Source organism: Somniosus microcephalus, chromosome 4 (genome assembly GCF_052327205.1).
Source record: "Somniosus microcephalus isolate GS21.2 chromosome 4, FLI_Smic_1.0, whole genome shotgun sequence".
NCBI lineage: Eukaryota > Metazoa > Chordata > Chondrichthyes > Squaliformes > Somniosidae > Somniosus > Somniosus microcephalus.
This window is the reverse complement of record NC_140990.1, coordinates 95,817,685-95,842,264: the sequence shown is the minus strand read 5'-3', so window position 1 is coordinate 95,842,264 and position 24,580 is coordinate 95,817,685. Positions and strand designations below refer to the sequence as shown.

General features: G+C 49.8%; 1 protein-coding gene across 1 annotated transcript in view; it reads right to left on the bottom strand.

The window, feature by feature from the left end:
- Nucleotides 1-575: 575 nt before the first annotated feature.
- LOC147119533 (pleckstrin homology domain-containing family G member 4B-like) overlaps nt 576-24,580 on the bottom strand; it is a 58,826-nt gene continuing 34,821 nt past the window's right edge. Inside the window, exons 8-15 of the mRNA XM_085985106.1 lie at nt 23,650-23,788; nt 18,766-18,888; nt 14,525-14,716; nt 11,995-12,974; nt 9,277-9,526; nt 7,428-7,517; nt 2,984-3,208; nt 576-1,313 (exon numbers count right to left, since the gene is read on the bottom strand). Coding sequence (XP_085841232.1) covers nt 969-1,313; nt 2,984-3,208; nt 7,428-7,517; nt 9,277-9,526; nt 11,995-12,974; nt 14,525-14,716; nt 18,766-18,888; nt 23,650-23,788 — 2,344 coding nt within the window. The 3' untranslated portion in view covers nt 576-968. The remainder of the gene's footprint in view (nt 1,314-2,983; nt 3,209-7,427; nt 7,518-9,276; nt 9,527-11,994; nt 12,975-14,524; nt 14,717-18,765; nt 18,889-23,649; nt 23,789-24,580) is intronic.

Below are 24,580 nucleotides of genomic sequence, written 5' to 3'. Positions count from 1 at the left end.
ACAGAGAGAGTAATGGAGAGGGAGAGAGTTACACAGAGAGAGTAATGGAGAGGGAGAGAGTTACACAGAGAGTAATGGAGAGGGAGAGAGTTACACAGGGAGTAATGGAGAGGGAGAGAGTTACAGAGAGAGTAATGGAGAGGGAGAGAGTTACACAGAGAGTAATGGAGAGGGAGAGAGTTACAGAGAGAGAGTAATGGAGAGGGAGAGAGTTACACAGAGAGTAATGGAGAGGGAGAGAGTTACACAGAGAGTAATGGAGAGGGAGAGAGTTACAGAGAGAGAGTAATGGAGAGGGAGAGAGTTACACAGAGAGTAATGAGAGGGAGAGAGTTACACAGAGAGAGTAATGGAGAGGGAGAGAGTTACAGAGAGAGTAATGGAGAGGGAGAGAGTTACAGAGAGAGAGTAATGGAGAGGGAGAGAGTTACACAGAGAGTAATGAAGAGGGAGAGAGTTACAGAGAGAGTAATGGAGAGGGAGAGAGTTACACAGGGAGTAATGGAGAGGGAGAGAGTTACACAGAGAGTAATGGAGAGGGAGAGAGTTACAGAGAGAGTAATGGAGAGGGAGAGAGTTACAGAGAGAGTAATGGAGAGGGAGAGAGTTACACAGAGAGTAATGGAGAGGGAGAGAGTTACACAGAGAGTAATGGAGAGGGAGAGAGTTACAGAGAGAGTAATGGAGAGGGAAGAGAGTTACACAGAGAGAGTAATGGAGAGGGAGAGAGTTACACAGGGAGTAATGGAGAGGGAGAGAGTTACAGAGAGAGTAATGGAGAGGGAGAGAGTTACACAGAGAGAGTAATCAGTCACCTGAGAACTCATTGTTCGTGTGGAAGCAAGTCATCCTCGGTTTCCAGGGACTGCCTAGGAAGAAGAAGAATTTTCCCTTCAGTAAATGGATGGGTGGGAGATCGCTGGCCGGGGATGCAGAATTCTCCGATACAGGCACCCGGAACGTTGAGGTTAAGGATTCCAGCCCTGGAATTCGACAGAGTAAATCACCCCCACCCCCGCAACCCCACAATGGGGTTCACAGAGGATCTGGGTGAGGGCGGGAGGGGATCTCCGTCCAATGCCCGCACGCTCTGTAGAAGTCACCGTGTCAGGGGATGCACTGGTGAGCGCGCGCTGACCCACCTTGAGGGACGATTTGTAGATGTAGGTCTCCAAACCTCCGTCCGCGCGCTTGAACTTGCTGAACACGACCAGCTCCTCAAACAGGAAGACGTGGCGCATCGACTTCCGGCGCCCGCAGGAGATGGTGAATTGGTCATGGCGGAGGAGCTGGCCCTGCTCCTTCAGGTTCACCTGGAAATATTGAGACCAGCCTGAGATTCACCCAAACTATCCACATGGAGATATCTGTACACTGACTGGTGTCTCTCAGTCCCTCTCCCTCAGGGAGATATCTGTACACTGACTGGTGTCTCTCAGTCCCTCTCTCTCAGGGAGATATCTGTACACTGACTGGTGTCTCTCAGTCCCTCTCCCTCAGGGAGATATCTGTACACTGACTGGTGTCTCTCAGTCCCCTCTCCCTCAGGGAGATATCTGTACACTGACTGGTGACTCTCAGTCCCCTCTCCCTCAGGGAGATATCTGTACACTGACTGGTGTCTCTCAGTCCCTCTCCCTCAGGGAGATATCTGTACACTGACTGGTGTCGCTCAGTCCCCTCTCTCTCAGGGAGATATCTGTACACTGACTGGTGTCTCTCAGTCCCTCTCCCTCAGGGAGATATCTGTACACTGACTGGTGTCTCTCAGTCCCCTCTCCCTCAGGGAGATATCTGTACACTGACTGGTGTCTCTCAGTCCCCTCTCCCTCAGGGAGATATCTGTACACTGACTGGTGTCTCTCAGTCCTTCTTCCTCAGGGAGATATCTGTACACTGACTGGTGTCGCTCAGTCCCGCTCCCTCAGGGAGATATCTGTACACTGACTGGTGTCTCTCAGTCCCCTCTCCCTCAGGGAGATATCTGTACACTGACTGGTGTCTCTCAGTCCCTCTCTCTCAGGGAGATATCTGTACACTGACTGGTGTCTCTCAGTCCCGCTCCCTCAGGGAGATATCTGTACACTGACTGGTGTCTCTCAGTCCCCTCTCCCTCAGGGAGATATCTGTACACTGACTGGTGTCTCTCAGTCCCCTCTCCCTCAGGGAGATATCTGTACACTGACTGGTGTCTCTCAGTCCTTCTTCCTCAGGGAGATATCTGTACACCTACTGGTGTCTCTCAGTCCCTCTCCCTCAGAGAGATATCTGTACACTGACTGGTGTCTCTCAGTCCCTCTCTCTCAGGGAGATATCTGTACACTGACTGGTGTCTCTCAGTCCCTCTCCCTCAGGGAGATATCTGTACACTGACTGGTGTCTCTCAGTCCCTCTCCCTCAGGGAGATATCTGTACACTGACTGGTGTCTCTCAGTCCTTCTCCCTCAGGGTGCTATCCGTACACTGACTGGTGTTTCTCAGTCCCTCTCCCTCGGGGAGATAGCTGTACACTGACTGGTGTTTCTCAGTCTCCTCTCCCTCAGGGAGATATCTGTACAATGACTGGTGTCTCTCAGTCCCTCTCCCTCAGGGAGATATCTGTACACTGACTGGTGTCTCTCAGTCCCTCTCTCTCAGTGAGATATCTGTACACTGATTGGTGTCTCTCAGTCCCTCTCCCTCAGGGAGACATCTGTACAATGACTGGTGTCTCTCAGTCCCTCTCCCTCAGGGAGATACCTGTACACTGACTGGTGTCTCTCAGTCCCCTCTCCCTCAGCGAGATATCTGTACACTGACTGGTCCCAGAGGGTGAAAGGTCAGTGTCTGATCCATTGCTCCACCCAATTCCCCTCACTGTCAGGGGCTGGATTTTACCACAGGTCTCATAAGGAAAAAAGGCCAGTGTCAGACCAGAGGTGTAACAAGAAAGCTCTTTGAATTAATTCTTGAAATGGTTGAGCTTCTGTCACTCCCAACTTACATCACAGCCCTTGATTGCGTCCATGGCCAGGAGGTTGTTGCCGTGGCGAAGTTGGAACTTGACCATTTCCATGGCAGTCCGCAGGCTAAGCAGCTCCTGGGCACTGTCGGCGTCGCACTCACTGATCAGGTCCTGCAGCAGGAGGCCGTAATTGATCATCCTCTGGATGGGCTTCAGCAGGTAGGAAACCAGGTCCATCCTGTCACCCAGGAACAGCTGCCTCCTCTGGAGATACAAGTGCAGAGGGACAGATTTAGAAATGGAGGGGATGGGTGTGCACTGAGGCACATGGAGTGAAATGGAGAGGGAGAGAGTTACACAGAGAGTAATGGAAACATAGAAACATAGAAGACAGGAGCAGGAGTAGGCCATTCGGCCCCTTGAGCATGCTCCGCTATTTAATGAGATCATGGCTGATCATCCAAATTCAGTACCCTGTCCCTGCTTTCTCCCCATATCCCTTGATCCCTTTAGCCTCAACTGCCTTCTGTGGTAGAGAATTCCACAGGTTCACCACTCTCTGGGTGAAGAAATTCCTCCTCATCTCTGTCCTAAATGGCTTACCCCTTATCTTTAGACTGTGACCCCTGGTTCTGGACTCCCCCATCATCGGGAACATCCTTCCTGCATCTAGTCTGTCTAGTCCTGTTAGAATTTTATAAGTTTCAATGAGATCCCCTCTCATTCTTCTAAACTCCAGCGAATATAAGCCCAATCGACCCAATCTCTCCTCATACGTCATTCCTGCCATCCCAGGTATCAATCTGGTGAATCTTCGCTGCACTCCCTCCATGGCAAGAACATCCTTCCTCAGATAAGGCAACCAAAACTGCACACAATACTCAAGGTGTGGTCTCACCAAGGCCCTGTACAACTGCAGCAAGACATCCTTGCTCCTGTACTCAAATCCTCTCGCTATGAAGGCCAACATACCATTTGCCTTCTTAACCGCCTGCTGCACCTGCATGCTTCCCTTCAGCATCTGGTGCACAAGGACACCCAGGTCTCATTGCACTTCCCCTTCTCCCAATCTATTGCCGTTCAGATAATAATCTGCTTTCCTGTTTTTGCCACCAAAGTGGATAACCTCGCATTTATCCACATTATACTGCATCTGCCATGCATCTGCCCAATCACCCAACCTGTCCAAATCATACTGGAGTTTCTCGGCATCCTCCTCACAGCACACACGCCCACCCAGCTTTGTGTCGTCTGCAAACTTGAGAGATATTACATCTAGTTCCCTCGTCTAGATCATTAATATATATTGTGAATAGCTGGGGTCCTAGGACCGATCCCTGCGGTACCCCACTAGTCACTGCCTGCCACTCAGAAAAATACCCATTTATTCCAACTCTTTGCTTCCTGTCTGCCAATCAGTTCTCTATCCAAGTCAGTACCTTACCCCCAATCCGATGTGCTTTAACTTTGCACGCTAGTCTCTTATGCAGGACCTTATCGAAAGCCTTCTGAAAGTCCAAATACACCACATCCACTGGTTCTCCCTTATCTATTCTAACAGTTACATCCTCAAAAAATTCCAGTAGATTAGTCAAGCATGATTTACCTTTTGTAAATCCATGTTGACTTTGTCCGATCCGGTCACTGTTTTCATAGTGCTCTGCTATTACATCTTTTATAATGGACTCTAGCATTTTCCCCACTACCGATGTCAGGCTTATAATTGTCGGTCTATAATTCCCCGTTTTCTCTCAACCACCTTTTTTGAATAGTGGGGTTACATTAGCTACCCTCCAATCCATGGGAACTGTTCCAGGGTCTATAGAATTTTGGAAGATGACCAGCAATGCTTCTACTATTTCTAGGGCCACTTCCTTAAGTACCCTAGGATGTAGATTATCAGGCCCTGGGGATTTATCAGCCATCAATCCCGTCAATTTCCCTAACACCATTTCCCTACAAATGCTGATTTCATTCAGTTCCTCCCTCTCATCAGACCCTATGTTCCCGCCATCTCTGGGAGGTTATTTGTGTCCTCCTTTGTGCAGACAGAACCAAAGTATGTATTTAATTTGTCTGCCATTTCTTTGTTCCCCATTATAAATTCCCCTGATTCTGACTGCAAGGGACCTACGCTTGACTTCACCAATCTTTTTCTCTTCACATATCTATAGAAGCTTTTACAGTCAGTTTTTATGTTCCCTGCAAGCTTACTCTCATACTCTATTTCCCCCCTCTTAATTAATCCCTTTGTCCTCCTTTGCTGAATCCTAAACTGCTCTCAATCCTCAGGTTTACTGCTTTTTCTGGCCAATTTATATGTCCTCTCCTTGGATCATATGCTATCCCTAATTTCCCTTGTTAGCCACGGTTGAGTCACCTTTTTTGTTTTAATTTTATGCCTAACAGGGATGAACAAATTCTGTAGCTCATCCATGCGATCTTTAAATGTTTGCCATTGCCTATCCACCGTCAACCCTTTAAGCAACGTTCCCCAATCCATCCTAGCCAACTTGCGCCTCATACCATCGTAGTTTCCTTTATTTAAATTCAGGACCCTAGTCTCTGAGTCAAATACTTCACTCTCCATCTTAATGAAGAATTCTATCATATGATCGCACCGCCCCAAGGGGCCTCGCACAACGAGATTGCTAATTAATCCTTTCTCATTACATAATACCCAGTCTAAGATGACCTGATCTCTAGTTGGTTCCTCGACATATTGGTCCAGGAAACCATCCCGTATACACTCCAGGAATTCCTCCTCCACAATATTGTTACTAATTTGGTTAGCCCAATCTATATGTAGATTAAAGTCACCCATGATAACTGCTGTGCCCTTATTGCACGCGTCTCTAATTTCCCGTTTAATGCCATCCCCAACCTCAGCATTACTGTTTGGGGGTCTGTATACAACTCCCACTAATGTTTTCTCCCCCTTGGTATTTCTCAGCTCTACCCATACAGATTCCACATCATCAGAGCTAATATCCTTCCTTACTATTGTGTTAATCTCCTCTTTAACCAGCAATGCTACCCCACCTCCTTTTCGCCTGTCTTTCCTGAATATTGAATACCCCTGGCTGTTGAATTCCCAGCCTTGGTCACCCTGGAGCCATGTCTCCGTAATCCCAATTATATCATATCCGTTTACATCTATTTGCGCAGCTAATTCATCCACCTGATTACAAATGCTCCTCCCCTTAAGACACAAAGCCTTCAGGATTGTTTTTTTAACACTCTTAGACCTTTTGGAATTATTATTTACTGTGGCCATGTTTGATTTAAACCCTTGATTTCTCTGACTGCCACTTTGCTTTTCTCCTTCCTGTCTTTTGCTTCTATCCTTGCTTCCCTTTCCTCTGTCTCCCTGCACAGGTTCCCAACTCCCTGTCATTTTAGTTTAAACCCTCCCCAACAGCACTAGCAAACACTCCCCCTAGGACATCGGTCCGGGTCCTGCCCAGGTGCAAACCGTCCAGTTTGTACTGTCCCACCTCCCCCAGAACCCGGTTCCAATGTCCCAGGAATTTGAATCCCTCCCCCTTGTACCATTCCTCTAGCCACGTATTCATCTGAAATATCCTTCTATTTCTACTGACTAGCACGTGGCACTGGTAGCAATCCTGAGATTACTACCTTTGAGGTCCTATTTTTTATTTTTTGGAGAGGGAGAGTTACAGAGAGGGAGTAATGGAAAGGGAGAGAGTTACAGAGCAAGAGTAATGGAGAGGGAGAGAGTTACACAGAGAGTAATGGAGAGGGAGAGAGTTACACAGGGAGTAATGGAGAGGGAGAGAGTTACACAGGGAGTAATGGAGAGGGAGAGAGTTACACAGAGAGTAATGGAGAGGGAGAGAGTTACACAGGGAGTAATGGAGAGGGAGAGAGTTACACAGAGAGTAATGGAGAGGGAGAGAGTTACACAGAGAGTAATGGAGAGGGAGAGAGTTACACAGAGAGTAACGGAGAGGGAGCGAGTTACACAGAGAGAGAGTAATGGAGAGGGAGCGAGTCACGTGGGTAATAGATAGGGAGAGAGTTACATGGAGAATATTGGAGAGGGAGAGCGTCACATGCAAAGTAATGGACAAGGGGGTATATGCGGGAAATAATGGACAAGAAGATTTACATTTAGTAAAATCGCTCAGCTAAGTGAGCATTCTGTAGCTTTGTCCCCAGCCTCGGAATGTAGCCAGGATATTTCACCTGCCCGCTCCTGCCTGGGATGAGTTCACCCAGCACAGACCTGCGTCCTTCCTGCTCTGTGCGGGGCTCAGCACCAATTGGAACCCCTCTACTGCCCGCCCCCGGCTGGGATCAGCTCACTCAGCACAGACAGAACCTCAACCTTGTCCTGCGAAGGAACCATTTTCACACTGAAACCTTGGGAGGCAGTGGTTGTTCCTGCTCGCTCTGGCTTGGCCCCGATTCATCCCATTCCCCAGCACCAGACAAAACAAATCAGGCAAAACGCCATTACCTTGAAGAATGCGTTGCCGTGGCTCGTGAGGAGCGCGTCCGACTGCGGTTTGTTCTTCACGTAGAGGGCGTACATCGTAAACTGCTCTTTCTGCAGGGGGAGGGGGAGAGGAGTCACGTCACGGTAAAATCGAATAGAATTACTGCCAAGAAGAGAAGACTTAGGTGGGGTGGGGTGGGGTGGGGCGGGGCGGGGGGTTTGTCTCAAACTCCTTGAGGATATCGACAAGTTGAATCCTGATGCGCTGTTTACAATGACCCGAGATGAAGCTCAGGAGAGGGAAGGTGAATGGACAGATCAGACAGAAGCTTCTTAATTTGTTCTTGGGATATGGGCAACACTGGCAAGGCCGCAGTTAGCGCCCATTTCCCAGTTTCCCTGAGAAAATGGTGGTGGGCCTCCTGCTTGAGTGACTGTACAACTGAGTGTCTCATTAGGGCGACTTCAGTGAGACATCAAGAGTCAACCATGTAGGGTGGGACTGGAGTCACGTGTAGATCCAGACCGGGTAAGGGCAGCAGGTTCCCTTCACTTGAATGACATTAAGAAAGAAATAAAGAACTTGCATTTATATAGCACCTTTCACAACCTCAGAAAACGGGACCAGAATTGGAGGGTCACTATCCTGGAATTCCCTCCCTAACTCCATTGTGGGTGTACCTTGACTACATGGACAGCAGCGGTTCAAGGAGATGGCCCACCATCACCTTCTCATGGCAACTAGGGGTGGGCAATAAATGGCCTCAGCAACTTCACCTACATCTCGAGAATCCGGGGAGAGGAAGGCTTGGACAAGGGATGATCTGATGAGTTTTTTTTTGGTCAGACCCAGGATCAGTAACGCACTTCCGCAATGACATGCTTCTGCCAGAGAGGGCGACGTCGCGCAGAGCGAAAATTGTACTCAGCCACGAGGATACCCTGGTCTCCCCTCCCCTAAAAGACTTGCATTTCTATAGCCGCCTTTCACGACCTCAGCGCTTCACAGCCAATGAAATGCATTTGAAGTGTGGTCACTGTTGTAATGAATAGAAACGCGGCAGCCAATTTGTGCTCAGCAAAGCCCCACAAACAGCAATGTGATAATGACCAGGTCATCTGTTTTAGTGATACTGGTTGAGGGATAAATATTGGCCCCGGGACACTGGGGAGAACTCCCCTGCTCTTCCAATATTGGCCGTGGGAGCTTTTAGGACAGACTGTGCCCTCGGATGAATGTCTCATCTGAAAGACGGGCACCTCCGACAGTGCAGAGAAACATAGAAGATAGGAGCAGGAGTAGGCCATTCGGGCCCTCGAGCCTGTTCCGCCATTCAATGAGATCATGGCTGATCATCCAAATTCAGTACCCTGTCCCTGCTTTCTCCCCATATCCCTTGATCCCTTTAGCCTTAAGAAATATATCTAACTCCTTCTTGAATATGTTTAATGAATTGGCCTCTACTGCCTTCTGTGGTAGAGAATTCCACAGGTTCACCACTCTGAGTGAAGAAATTCCTCCTCATCTCAGTCCTAAATGGCTTACCCCTTATCCTTAGACTGTGACCTCTGGTTCTGGACTCCCCGGCCATCGGGAACATCCTTCCTGCATCTAGTCTGTCCAGTCCTGTTAGAATTTTATAAGTTTCAATGAGATCCCCTCTCATTCTTCTACACTCCAGCGAGTATAAGCCTATGCAGCGGCTCCCTCAGTACTGGCACCGGGAGTGTCGGCCCTGGATTATGGGGGCTCGAGTCTCTGGAGCGGGACTTGAAGCAAAGGAAAGAGAATGGAACGCGCAAGCACCGGCTCAGAGGGAAAAGGCAAGTCGACGGACGCGCGCAGTTTGGCAATCTGCGTGGTACTTACATGGCGGAGGAAGCACTCGCCGAGGCAGAGCGGGCGAGCCAGGCAGCCTCGCAGCTCCTGTAGGAAGCGCTGCCCGTGGAAGGCCAGGAGCTTCTCCAGGTTGCCGAAGACAACACCTCGCTTGCCACGCAGGTCCTGTGGCACATCTGGCCGATCCATCTCCGGGAAGTAGTTCTTGATGACGTGCGCCAGAGAGCCGACGTACTCCTGCTCCGCAGCCAGCGCCTCGGACAAGACGCGGCGGGGTTTACTGAAAGAACCGGGGCGGGGGGTGGGAGGAATGAAAGAAAAGAAAGACTTGCAGTAAGCTGGGAGATGTGGAATGGAAGCGCTGCAGCGCCACCACTGGCTGGAGGACTTAATTGCAGCAGGATACGATTAGAAAGAAATTACTTGCACTTATCTAGCGCCTTTCACCACCTCAGGACGTCCCAAAGCCCTTTACAACCAGTGAAGTACTTTTTGAAGTGCAGTCTAGAATATGGGGCTCAAGTCTCTGGAGCGGGGCTCGAACCCATGACCTCCTGACTCAGAGGCAAGGGTGCTACCCACTGAGCAACGCGTGCCAAAGGCGGGCAAGCGCCAGTCACTTTAGTGTCGATGGGAAACGAGGGGGAATTTTCACTTTTACTTTTGGGTGCAAAGGAGATTTACCAGACTGGTACCAGGGCTGAGGAACAACAGTCATGTGGAGAGACTAGAGAAGCTGGGATTGTTCTCCTTAGAAGAGAGAAGGTTAAGAGGAGATTTAATAGAGGTGTTCAAAATTACGAGGGGTTTCGATAGATGACATAAAGAGAAACTGTTTCCATTGGCAGGAGGGTCGATAACCAGTGGACACAGATTCAAGATAATTGGCAAAAGAACCAGAGGGGGAGACAAGGAGGTTTTTTCACGTAGCGAGTTGTTGTGATCTGGAATGCGCTGCCTGAAAAGGCGGTGGAAGCAGATTCAATAGTAACTTTCAAAAGGGAATTGGATAAATACTTGGAAAGGAAACATTAGCAAGGCTATGGGGAAAGAGCAGGGAGGAGTGGGACTAATTGGAGAGCTCTTTCAAAGAGCCGGCACAGACACGATGGGCTGCATGGCCTCCTTCTGTGCTGTAAGATTCTACGAGTGTTGATTCACCCCCCAATGACTTCTCCAGGCAGGGTGGACCAGAGGAACCGATGTAGACCTGCGAGGACAGGACGGGCGGCTAAGTTTTGGAGCGAGTTGGAGTTTGCGGCGGACGGGACAGAACATAAGAACATAAGAAACAGGAGCAGGAGTAGGCCAATCGGCCCCTCGAGCTTGCTCCGCCATTCAATGAGATCATGGCTGATCCAATCTTGGCCTCAACACCACTTTCCCGCTCTCTCCCCAAACCCCTCGACTCCCCTGTAGTTCAAATGTCTGTCAATCTCCGCCTTGAATATATTTAATGACCCAGCCTCCACAGCTCTCTGGGGTAGAGAATTCCACAGATTCACAACCCTCAGAGAAGAAATTCCTCCTCATCTCCGTCTTAAATGGACGACCCCTTATTCTGAAACTATGCCCCCTAGTTCTAGATACCCCCACAAGGGGAAACATCCTCTCAGCGTCCACCCTGTCAAACCCCCTCAGAATCTTATATGTTTCAGTAAGATCACCTCTCATTCTTCTAAACTCCAATGAGTATAGGCCCAACCTTTCTTCATACGTCAACCCCTTCATCCCAGGAATCAACCTCGTGAACCTTCTCTGCATTGCCTCCAATGCAAGTATATCCTTCCTTAAATATGGAGACCACAACTGTACGCAGTACTCCAGGTGTGGTCTCACCAGCACCCTGTAAAGTTGCATCAAAACTTCCCTACTTTTATACTCCATACCCCTTGCAATAAAGGCCAAAAGGGGTAAGAGGCCGGTGAGGAGGGAATTGGGGGTGAAACTGGGCATGGGCGGAGATGCAAACCAGGTGGAGTTGCACTCACCGACTGTTATATGGCACGCCTGATATTAATTTCTACTGATGACGACGGAACTGAACATCAGGCAAAGCGCATGGCTGGCAAACGACGCGATGCGATGCCACTGGTTTTGCGTCCCTGCCCGTGTCCAACTTCGCCCCCTCTGAGTCTGGGGGCGGGGGAAGGACGAGCGTGGATATGGATTCGCGGAGGTGGGGATTGGAAGCCAATGGAAATAGGCTATTATGGAGATGGGTCGCAGTGATAAGCACAAAAACTTGCTTTAACGTAGTAAAATGTGCCAAGGCGCTTCACAGGAGGGTGATCGGACAAAAAGTGACACCGAGCCACATAAAGAGATATTAGGACAGGTGGGGTAGGTTTTGAGGAGCGGCTTAGAGGAGGAAAGAGAGGTAGAGGGACGGAGAGGTTTGGGCAGGGAATTCCAGAGCTTAGGGCCTTAGGTTGAAGGCACGGCCGCCAATGGTGGAGCGGTTAAAATAGGGGATGCACAAGAGGCCAGAATTGGAGGAATGCAGAGATCTCGGAGGGTTGTAGGCCCGGAGGAGGTTACAGAGATAGGAAGGGGGTCGAGTCCACGGAGGGATTTGAACACGAGGTTGAGAATTTCGAAATCGAGGCGTTGCCGACCGGGAGCCAATGTAGGTCAGCAAGCACAGGGGTGATGGGTGAACGGGAGTTGGTGCGAGTTAAGATACTGGCAGTATGGTTTCGAATGAGCTCAAGTTGATAAGACACGGGCACGCGCTGGCCCACCTACCTGCCCTTGGTCTGCGGTTCCAGCCTGGGAGTGCCGCCCCATGGGGCCTCGGCCAGAGCCCCACCCGCCCTCGCCAGCATGACGTGCTCCTTGGGTGAGCAGGTTCTGTCCACCAGCTCAGTGCTGGTGACCTCCAGCCCCTTGATGAAGACACCCGTGCTGCTGCTGCTGACGCCGCCGCCGTGCGCTGGCTCGCTGACGGTCCTCTGGCCCCAGTTGCAGTCGGGAGCCTTTTGGCGCACGAGGTCGAAGCTCTGGGCCTTCTTCAACGCCTGCCGGGAGTCCTGAACTTGGGGCGGGAAGCTGCCCAGCGCTGGCCCCTCCCGTGGGGAGATCCTGAGGTGGAGGTCCGGCCCGCGAATGTCCGGGGTGGAGGCGTGGATGGGAGAGAAGGTCCCGATGAGGTCGGAGCACTGGGGGGAACATCTGGGACTCCAGGCTGACGGATCTTCATCGTGGTCTTCGGAGGGCGAAGCCAAGGACAGGGCCGAGAGTCCTGTGCCCATCGACTCCCTCCGGTCAGGAGGCATGCTGCTGTTCAGTGAGGTCATGCTGAGCGAGGGGGTCATGACAGCGTTAGCGTGCCAAGGGTTCCTCCGTTCCAAACATGGCGTCCAACTGCCCCCGTGGCCCGGCGCGCCCTCGGGTGATTTCCTCTGCCTGGCCCAGCACGGGGACGGCTGCTGCTCTGCGTCCGGCAACCCGCTGGTCCTTCGGGCGGCTGCCATTTTGCGAACGGCTGCCGACTTGGTCTCCTGGCACTTGGCCCGACAAAAGGTCCACTGGTCCAGGCAGCGCCGCTCCCCCAGCGCTTCCGCCAGCTCGCGCATCTCCAGGAATCGGGACTCGGGAATCTCGGGGTGGCGCTCTGCGTAGCGCTCCAGGCTGGCAATGGCCGCCTTGCAATGCCTGGGGGATAGGCAGTGCTCCATGCTGATGCCGGCCAGGTTTCGGATGCCCACCAATGCCCAGTTGTAGGCCTGCACGAATTTAAAAAAAACACATAACAGAGGAAGATTCTTTGTCCAGTAAAAGGGAACGATTGACTCCCGTCTGGTATTGTATGGTTTTAATACTGTATGGTTTAATATACTTTTGTAACCCCCCTCCCCCCAGCGCCCTGTGTCACTGACTGTATCTCTACTGATGTTAATCCAGCTCCCTCACACTCACTCAGTAACCCCTCCCCCAGCACCCTGTGTTACTGACTGTATCTCTACTGATGTTAATCCAGCTCCCTCACACTGTCACTCAGTAACCCCTCCCCCAGCACCCTGTCACTGACTGTATCTCTACTGATGTTAATCCAGCTCCCTCACACTGTCACTCAGTAACCCCTCCCCCAGCACCCTGTCACTGACTGTATCTCTACTGATGTTAATCCAGCTCCCTCACACTGTCACTCAGTAACCCCTCCCCCCAGCACCCTGTGTTACTGACTGTATCTCTACTGATGTTAATCCAGCTCCCTCACACTGTCACTCAGTAACCCCTCCCCTAGCACCCTGTGTTACTGACTGTATCTCTACTGATGTTAATCCAGCTCCCTCACACTGTCACTCAGTAACCCCTCCCCCCAGCGCCCTGTGTCACTGACTGTATCTCTACTGATGTTAATCCAGCTCCCTCACACTGTCACTCAGTAACCCCTCCCCCAGCACCCTGTGTTACTGACTGTATCTCTACTGATGTTAATCCAGCTCCCTCACACTGTCACTCAGTAACCCCTCCCCTAGCACCCTGTGTTACTGACTGTATCTCTACTGATGTTAATCCAGCTCCCTCACATTGTCACTCAGTAACCCCTCCCCCAGCACCCTGTGTTACTGACTGTATCTCTACTGATGTTAATCCAGCTCCCTCACACTGTCACTCAGTAACCCCTCCCCCAGCACCCTGTCACTGACTGTATCTCTACTGATGTTAATCCAGCTCCATCACACTGTCACTCAGTAACCCCTCCCCCAGCACCCTGTCACTGACTGTATCTCTACTGATGTTAATCCAGCTCCCTCACACTGTCACTCAGTAACCCCTCCCCTAGCACCCTGTGTTACTGACTGTATCTCTACTGATGTTAATCCAGCTCCCTCACACTGTCACTCAGTAACCCCTCCCCCAACACCCTGTGTTACTGACTGTATCTCTACTGATGTTAATCCAGCTCCCTCACACTGTCACTCAGTAACCTTACCCCAGCACCCTGTGTTACTGACTGTATCTCTACTGATGTTAATCCAGCTCCCTCACACTGTCACTCAGTAACCCCTCCCCCAGCACCCTGTGTTACTGACTGTATCTCTACTGATGTTAATCCAGCTCCCTCACACTGTCACTCAGTAACCTTACCCCAGCACCCTGTGTTACTGGCTGTATCTCTACTGATGATGTTAATCCTGCTCCCTCACTGTCACTCAGTAACCCCTCCCCCAGCGCCCTGTGTTACTGACTGTATCTCTGCTGATGTTAATTCCGCTCCCTCACACTGTTGCTCGGTAACCCCTCCCTCCCTTGTGAGCCGGACCCTTACCATCTTGAAGAACTCGTAGAGCCGGATGGTCCTATCGATGGTGAGTCGACACTGCTCCGCCCGCTGGGTGAAGTCCGCCAGCTGCGACCTGTAACCCCGTAGCTTGTCTGTGAAAGCCTGAAGCTGCGGGGAGACGGAGGACTCCCAGTGCGCCATTTCCTGGAGAAGCTCCTGTCCTTTCTGACAGTATTCCTGATCGAATCAAGCGGGGGGGGGGGGGGGCGGGTGGGGGGAGGTAAAGCAATTGTTCAGTGTGAACTGCCGATGCTTTTCCTCGAGATATTGTATTACAACAACTTTCATTTATCCAGCACCTTTAAAGTAGAAAAACAGCGCAAGGCTCTTCGGAGAGACTTGTAGATAAGCCGGGTCTTAAAGGAGGTGAGGGGTCAATTTTTTTTGTCTCATAATGCTCCTGTGAAGCACCTTAGGACATTTTACTACAACAACTTGTATTTATACAGCGCCTTTATTTTTTTTTAATTCATTCCTAGGATGTGGGAATCGCTGGCAAGGCCAGCATTTATTGCCCATCCCTAACTGCCCTTGAGAAGGTGGTGGTGAGCCACCTTCTTGAACTGCTGCAGTCCGTGTGGTGAAGGTACTCCTACATTCCAGGATTTTGACCCAGCGACGATGAAGGATCGGCGATATATTTCCAAGTCAGGATGGTGTGCGACTTGGAGGGGAACTTGGAGGTGGTGGTGTTCCCATGCGCCTGCTGCCCTTGTCCTTCTAGGTGGTGGAGGTTGTGGGTTTGGGAGGTGCTGTCGAAGAAGCCTTGGCGAGTTGCTGCAGTGCATCTTGTAGATGGTACACACTGCAGCCACGGTACGCCGGTGGTGGAGGGAGTGAATGTTTAAGGTGGTGGATGGGGTGCCAATCAAGTGGGCTGCTTTGTCCTGGATGGTGTCGAGCTTCTTGAGTGTTGTTGGAGCTGCACTCATCCAGGCAAGTGGAGAGTATTCCATCACACTCCTGACTTCTGCCTTGCAGATGGTGGAAAGGCTTTGGGGAGTCAGGAGGTGAGACATTCACTGCAGAATACCTAGCCTCTGACCTGCTCTTGGGGCCACAGTATTTATGTGGCTTGTCCAGGTAAGACTCTGGTCAATGGTGACCCCCAGGATGTTGATGGTGGAGGATACGGCGATGGTAATGCCGTTGAATGTCAAGGGGCAGTGGTTAGACACAATCTTGTTGGAGATAGTCATAGCCTGGCACTTGTGTGGCGCGAATGTTACCTGCCACTTATCAGCCCAAGCCTGAATGTTGTCCAGGTCTTGCTGCATGCGGGCGTGGATTGCTTCGTTATCTGGGGGGTTGCAAATGGAACTGAACACTGTGCAATCATCAACAAACATCCCCACTTCTGACCTTATGATGGAGGGAAGGTCATTGATGAAGCAGCTGAAGATGGTTGGGCCTAGGACACTGCCCTGAGGAAGTTCTGTCACGATGTCGTGGAGCTGTGATGATTGACCTCCAACAACCACAACCATCTTCCTTTGTGCTAGGTGTGACTCCAGCCAGTGGAGAGTTTACACCGATTCCTATTGACTTCAATTTTACTAGGGCTCCTTGATGCCACACTCGGTCAAATGCTGCCTTGATGTCAAGAGCAGTCACTCTCACCTCACCTCTGGAATTCAGCTCTTTTTTTAATATTTGTTCCTGGGATGTGGACGTCGCTGGCAAAGCCAGCATTTATTGCCCATCCCTAGTTGCCCTTGAGAAGGTGGTGGTGAGCTGCCTTCATGAACCGCTGCAGTCCGTGTGGTGAAGGTACCCCCACAGTGCTGTTAGGGAGGGAGTTCCAGGATTTTGACCCAGCGACGATGAAGGAACGGCGATATACTTCCAAGTCAGGATGGTGTGTGGCTTGGAGGATGGTGGAAAGGCATTGGGGAGTCAGGAGGTGAGACACTCGCCGCAGAATACCTAGCTTCTGACCTGCTCTTGTTGCCACAGTATTTATGTGGCTGGTCCAGTTAAGTTTCTGGTCAATGGTGACCCCCAGGATGTTGATGGTGGGGGATTCGGCAATGGTAATGCCATTGAATGTCAAGGGGTGGTGGTTATACTCTCACTTGTTGGAGATAGTCATTGCCTGGCACTTGTGTGGCGCAAATGTTACCTACCACTTATCAGCCCAAGCCTGAACGTCGTCCAGGTCTTGTTGCATGTGGGCATGTTTGGACCAAGGCTGTAAGGAGGTCTGGAGCCGAGTGGTCCTAGCGGAACCCAAACTGACCAGGCTTGATGGTAATGGTAGAGTGAGGGATATGCCGGGCCATGAGGCTACAGATTGTGGCGGAATACAATTCTGCTGCTGCTGATGGCCCACAGCACCTCATGGATGCCCAGTTTTGCGCTGTTAGATCTGTTCTGAATCTATCCCATTTAGCACGGTGGTAGTGCTACACAGCACGATGGAGGGTGTTCTCAGTGTGAAGACAGGACTTTGTCTCCACAATGACCATGCAGTGGTCACTGCTACCAATGCTGTCATGGACAGATGCATCTGCGACAGGTAGATTGGTGAGGACGAGGTCAAGTAGGTTTTTCCCTCGTGTTGGTTCTCTCACCACCTGCTGCAGGCCCAGTCTGGCAGCTATGTCCTTCAGGACTCGGCCAGTAGTGGTGCTACTGAGCCACTCTTCGTGATGGACATTGAAGTCCCCACCCAGAGTACATTCTGTGCCCTTGCTACTCTCAGTGCTTCTTCCAAGTGGTGTTCGACATGAAGTACTGATTCACCAGCTGAGGGAGGGCGGTAGGTGGTAATCAGCAGAATTGACCTGAAGCCATGAGACTTCGTGGGGTCCGGAGTCAATGTTGAGAACTCCCAGGGCCACTCCTTCCCAACTGTATATTACTGTGCCGCCCCCTCTGGTGAGCCTGTCCTGTTGGTGGGACAGGACATACCCAGGGATGGTGATGGAGGAGTCTGGGACATTGGCTGAAAGGTATGATTCTGCCAGTATGACTATGTCAGGCTGTTGCTTGACTAGTCTGTGTGACAGCTCTCCCAATTTTGACACGAGGCCCCAGATGTTGGTGAGGAGGACTTTGCAGGGTTGACTGGGCTGGGTGTGCCGTTATCATGTCCGAAGCCGGTGCCGAGGTCGATGCCGGGTGGTCCGTCCGGTTTTATTATTATTATTGTTTTCTGTAGCGGTTTGTTACAACTGAGTGGCTTGCTAGACCATATCAGAGGGCAGTTAAGCGTCAACCACATTGCTGTGGGTCTGGAGTCACATATAGGCCAGACCAGGTAAGGACGGTAGATTTCCCTCCCGAAAGGACATTAGTGAACCAGATTTTACGACAATCCGATAGTTTCATGGTCACCATTACTGATACTAGCTAACATAGCAAATACATCCCAAGGCACTTCACAGGAGCATTATCAGACACAATTCGACACCGAGCCACATAAGGAGACATTAGGACAAGTGATCAAGAGCTTAGTCAAAGAGATAAGTTTTAAGGAGTGTCCTAAAGGAGGAGGGCGAGATAGAGAGGCGGAACCTCGGGCCTAGGCACCGCTGACACTTTAGCCCTAGGACCAGTTCTGCGGCTGCTGCCGTCGATGTATTTTATGAGAGACCGTTCACCACATTCCAAAGCGCCCATGAATGACTATTTGAAATGGAGTCTCTATTGTAATGTAGGCAAACGCAGCAGCCATTTTATGCAAGCTCTCATAAACAGCAATGAGATGAATAACCGGTTAATCTGTTTTTTTTTGGTGGTGTTGGTTGAGGGGGGTCACCGGGGAGAACTCCCCTTGCTCTTCTTCCAATTGTGGCCGTGGGGTCTTTAACGTACAACTGAGAGGGCAGACGGGGCCTCGGTTTAACGTCTCATCCGAAGGACGGCACCATCGACGGTGGAACGCTCCCTCAACACTGGCGCCGGGAGTGTCGGCCCTGGATTAGGAGGCTCGAGTCTCTGGAGTGGGGGCTCGAACACACGACCTTCAGAGTCGGAGAGTGGTAGAGTGGGGGGGGTGGGTAGGTGGGACAGAGTGAGACTGACTGAGCTATGCTGACACAGCCAAGCTGAGCACTGTGACCGGGCAAACCGGGATTTCTCAGCAGCTCGGTTTGGAGGCATTAACAAGGCGATGGCTTTGAGAGTTGGTGCACACCCGGGTGGCCAAGGAAAGAATGCGGAGTGCGTGTAATGTTCATCTGTGATATCACCATCGCTAGCTTCCTGCCTCCCCTGCTTACCAGTGCCATGTGGTTGAAGTCTCGAAACTCCTGTTGTCTCTTCTGGAGAGCAGGGAGCGAGTCTCCCATTTCCTCACTCTTGTCCAGCTGTGGTTGTCCCACATTTCTGAACCAGTCACTCACCTGGATGGGGGCGGGGGTGGAGGGGAAAGAGTGGGAGATAAAACATGAAATGATGAAAGGAACAGGCCTGATTGAAGTCAAGAAGAAAAGTTTTTGTGCATGTGTCTGTGTGTGTGCGAGTGTGTCAGTGCGTGCACAGGTGTTTGGGTGTGCACGTGTATGTGTGTGCACGTGTCTGTGTGCGCATGGGTGTGTGTGTGAGAGTATGTCAATGAGTGCACGGGCGTGTGTGTGTGTGTGTGTGTGTGAGTGCGTCAGTGTGTGTGCGTGTTTGTGTGTCTGTGCGCACGGGTGTTTTAGTGTGTCTGTGTGTTCACGTGGTTTTGGATGTGCACGTGTTTGTACGTGTGTGCATGCGTGCCTATAGATTGCTGGTTATCTCCATAATCTATAGATCATGTCCCGTTCTGCATCCTATAGATTCCTGGCTAGATTTGTGTTCTATAGTTTATTGTCTGCCTCTGTGTCCTATAGATTCCTGGATAGATCTGTACTCTATAAATTATTGTCCAGCTCTGCATCCTATAGATTCCCAGCTAGATCTGTATTTTTAGGTTACTGACTACCTCTGCGTCCTATGGATTCCCGACTAGATCTGTGTTGTATCAATTATTGTCTGCCTCTGTATCCTATAGATTCCCGGATAGATCTGTATTCTATAAATTATTGTCTGCCTCTGTATCCTATATATTCCCGGATAGATCTGTATTCTATAAATTATTGCCTGTCTCTGTGTCCTATAGATTCCCAGATAGATCTGTATTCTATAAATTATTGTCTGCATCCGTGTCCTATAAATTCCTGACGAGATCTTTATTCTATAGATTATTATCCAGCTCTGCGCCCTGTAGATTCCTGACTAGATCTAGTCCAATGTATCTAATTCTATACATTATTGTCCAGTTCTTTGTCCTATAGATTCCCGGCTAGCTCTGTATTCTATAGATTATCAGGTTCTCTAACCTATTGATTCCTCAGTAGCTCTATAAATTTCTGACTAGATCCATCTCCTATAGATCAGTCCATTTCTTTATCCCATAGATCCTGCTATAGGTTATTGGCCGAATCTGTATCCTAGATATTCCTGGCTAGCTCCATAGCCTATAGATTCCTGGTTAGCTCAGTTTCCTATAGATTATTGTCTAGAAAAAAGAAAAAACTGGCATTGCTACGTAGTACTTTTGGAAGTAAAGTCACTATTCCCATCTAGGGAGACGCGGCAGCCAATTTGCACACATTATGGTCCCACAAACAGTAATGTGATAACGACCAGTTAATCTGTTTTGGGCGTTGGTCGAGGAATAAATATTGTCCAGGACAACTGAGCGAGCTACCCTGCTTTTCTTCGAAATAGTGGCCGTGGGATGTTTTATGTCCATCTGAGAGGGCGAGCGGGGCCTCAGGTTTAACGTCTCATCCGAAAGACGGCCCCTCCGACAGTACTGCGCCGAGAGTGTCAGCTTAGGTTTCATGCACAAGTCCCTGGTGTGGGACTTGAACCCACGACCTTCTGACTCAGAGGCGAGAGTGAGGCCCACAGAGCCAAGGTTGTCTAGCTCTGTGTCCGATAGAATCCCAGCCAGTAACCGGCTTCAAAACAGTAAAACCAATCCCCTATCGATACACGGCCGGTTGGGTTGGTCCACATACCTTTCTCCGCCACATTCCCGGGCACGGGAGCCTTCTCCTTCTTTGCCAGATTTTCTGCTCTAACCATTTATACCTCCTCTGGACCCATTTGTTCTTTTTTTTCTTGTCCCATTACCATTCCCTTTTGCCCTCCACCATCATCCCTTTTGTCATTTAACCATTTCTGCCCACCTCCCTATCTCAGACCTTCCCATTTGTTCGCCCCTTCCACCCCCCTTTACCCTGCATCTGCACTTGCTTAAAAGCTGTGCACACGAACGGGAGGAGGCCATTCAGCCCCTCGAGTCTGTTCATAGAATCAGAAAGTTACAGCAAGGAAGGGGGCCATTTCGGCCCATCATGTCCGCGCCGGCCAACAAAGAGCTATCCAGCCTAATCCCACTTCCCAGCTCTTGGTCCGTAGCCCTGCAGGTTACCGCATCCCAAGTGCACATCCAAGTACTTTTTAAATGTGGTTCGGGTTCCTGCCTCTACCACCCTTTCAGGCAGTGAGTTCCAGACCCCCACAACCCTCTGGGTGAAGAAATTTTTCCTCAAATCCCCTCTAAACCTTCCAACAATTACTTTAAATCTGTGCCCCCTGGTTTTTTGACCCTTCTGCTAAGGGAAATAGGTCCTTTCTATCCACTTTATCTAGGCCCCTCATAATTTTATACACCTCAATAAGGTCTCCCCTCAGCCTCCTCTGTTCCAAGGAAAACAGACCCAGCCTATCCAGTCTTTCCTCATAGCTAAGATTCTCTACTCCTGGCAACATCCTTGTAAATCTCCTCTGTACCCTCTCTAGTGCAATCACATCTTTCCTGTAATGTGGTGACCAGAACTGCACGCAATACTCTAGCTGAGGCCTAACTAGTGTTTTATACAGTTGAAGCATAACCCCCCTGCTCTTGTATTCTATGCCACGGCTAATAAAGGCAAGCATTCCGTATGCCTTCTTAACCACCTTATCTACCTGGCCTGCTACCTTCAGGGATCAGTGGACATGCACTCCAAGGTCCCTTTGTTCCTCTACACTACTCAGTGTCCTACCATTTAATGTGTATTCCCTTTCCTTGTTAGCCCTCCCCAAATGCATTACCTCACACTTCTCTGGATTGAATTCCATTTGCCACTGTTCTGCCCACCTGACCAATTTATTGATATCTTCCTGCAGTCTACAGCTTCCTTCTTCAGCTTCCTTGTTCCGCCGTTCAATTAGATCATGGCTGATCTGTATTTTAACTCCATCTACCCACCTTGGTTCTGCGACCCTTAATACAATTGGCTAAAAAAAAAATCTATCAATCTCAGTTTTGAAATTTTCAATTGACCCCCCAGCCAGCTTTTTTTTTTGCGGGGGGGTGGGGGGGCGGTGGAGAGAGAGTTCCAGGTTTTATAGTATCATTGCACAATACAGCACAGAAGGAGGCCATTCGGCCCATCGTGCCTGTGCCGGATCTCTGAAAGAGCTACCCTTTTTGTGAAGAAATGCTTCCTGGCATCACCCCTGAATAGTAAGGTTGTGCCTCCCACCTTGTTGTGCCCCTTTCATCCCGAACATCTTCCAGTTCTGATGAAAAGTTATGGGCCTGAAATGTTAGCGCCGTCTCTCTTTCAGAAAAGTGCATTTTGGTAGGAAGAATGAGGAGAGGCAATATAAACTAAAGGGTACATGAACAGAGAGACCTGGGGGTGTATGTGCACAAATCGTTGGAAGGTGGCAGGGCAGGTTGAGAAAGCGCTTACAAAAACGTGCGGGATCCTGGGCTTCATAAATAGAGGCATAGAATACAAAAGCAAGGAAGTTATGATGAACCTTTATAAAACACTGGTTCGGCCACAACTGGAGTATTGTGTCCAATTCTGGGCACCGCACTTTAGGAAGGATGTGAAGGCCTTAGAGAGGGTGCAGAAAAGATTTACAAGAATGGTTCAAGGGATGAGGGACTTCAGTTACGAGGATAGACTGGAGAAGCTGGGGGTTGTACTCCTTAGAGCAGAGAAGGTCGAGAAGAAATTTGATAGAGGTGTTCAAAATCATGAGAGGTCTAGACAGAGTAGGTAGAGAGAAACTGTTCCCATTGGCGGAAGGGTCGAGAACCAGAGGACACAGATTTAAGGTGATTGGCAGAAGAACCAAAGGCGACATGAGGAAAAACTTTTTTACGCAGCGAGTGGTTAGGATCTGGAATGCACTGCCTGAAAGGGTGGTGGAGGCAGATTCAATCGTGGCTTTCAAAAGGGAATTGGATAAGTACCTGAAGGAAAAAAATTGCAGGGTTACGGGGAAAGGGCAGGGGGAGTGGGACTAGCTGAAGTGCTCTTGCAGAGAGCCGGCACGGGCTCAACGGGCCAAATGGCCTCCTTCTGTGCTGTAACCATTCTATGATTCTCTCTCCACAGATGTTGCCTGACCTTCAAAGTGTTTTCAGCATTTACTGTTTTTATTTCAGATTTTCAGCTTCTGCAGTGTTCTGCTTTTGCTGTAGTAAACCCTGTGTGCCTGTGAAATGAAGGAAATAAATAAATAAAACTTTATTCATTCCTGGGATGTGGGCGTCGCTGGCAAAGCCGGCATTTATTGCCCATCCCTAATTGCCCTTGAGAAGGTGGTGGTGAGCTGCCTTCTTGAACCGCTGCAGTCCGTGTGGTGAAGGTTCTCCCGCGGTTCTGACTTTGTCGTAGTGGTTTGGTACAACTGAGCGGTTCACTAGGCTATTTCAGAGGGCAGTAAAGAGTCAACCACATTGCTGTGGGTCTGGAGTCACACATAGGCCAGACCGGGTAATGACGGCAGGTTTCCTTCCCTAAAGGATATTAGTGAACCAGTTGGGGTTTTCACAACAATCCAGTAGTTTCATGATCGCCATGGATTACTGATACTAGCTTCTTAATTCCAGATTTATTTAATGTACTGAATTTAAATTTCCCGAGCTGCCGTAATGGGATTTGAACTCACTTCTCCGGATTATTAGTCCAGGTCTCTGGATTACTAGCCCAGTAATATAACCATTACACTACCGTACCCCTAATTTCTTGCTGGAATAATTGTTTCATAGACAATGGTCTAGGTGTTAGTCTGCTTTCCGCCATCCCGTTAAGAGATTCATTTGTCAAGCCTGCCAGTACCTCTCGAAACTGGTCTTCGAACCACCAGAACTCGGCTAGACTCTCCAGGTCCTTCTGGCGCTGGTTGGACACCTGAACCAGGCGATGGACCTCCTCATCCACCTGGTTATAGAGGGCACAGGTCGTCTCCATGGCATCCCTGTCAGTAATTTAGAATGCCACAATCAGTAGAGGCAATTTGGTTTGCTTTGCTTGCTTCCAATCCTCCTTAGATACGGGGGGTGGTGCCAGAGGACTGGAGAATTGCAAATGTTACACCCTTGTTCAAAAAAGGTTGTAAGGATAAATCCAGCAACTACAGGCCAGTCAGTTTAACCTCGGTAGTGGGGAATCTTTTAGGAACAATAATGCGGGTCAAAATTAACAGTCACTTGGACAAGTGTGGATTCATTAATTAAGGAAAGCCAGCACGGATTTTTCAAAGGCAAATCGTGTTTAACTAACTTGATTGAGTTTTTTGATGAGGTAACAGAGAGGGTTGATGCGGGTAATGCAGTTGATGTACCAAAAGGCGTTCGACAAAGTGCCACATAATAGGCTTGCTAGCAAAGTTGAAGCCCATGGAATAAAAGGGACAGTGGCAGCATGGATATGAAATGGGCTAAGTGACAGGAAACAGAGAGTAGTGGTGAACGGTTGTTTATCGGACTGGAGGAAGGTACAAAGTGGTGTTCCCCAGGGGTCGGTACTCGGACCACTGCTTTTCTTGATATATATTAACTTGGGTGTACAGGGCACAACTTCAAAATTTGCAGATGACACAAAACTTGGAAGTGTAGTGAACAGTGAGGAGAATAGTGATAGACTTCAAGAGGACATAGACAGGCTGATGGAATGGGCGGACACGTGGCAGATTAAATTTAACGCAGAAAAGTGCGAAGTGATACATTTTGGTAAGAAGAATGAGAAGAGGCAATCCAAACTAAAGGGT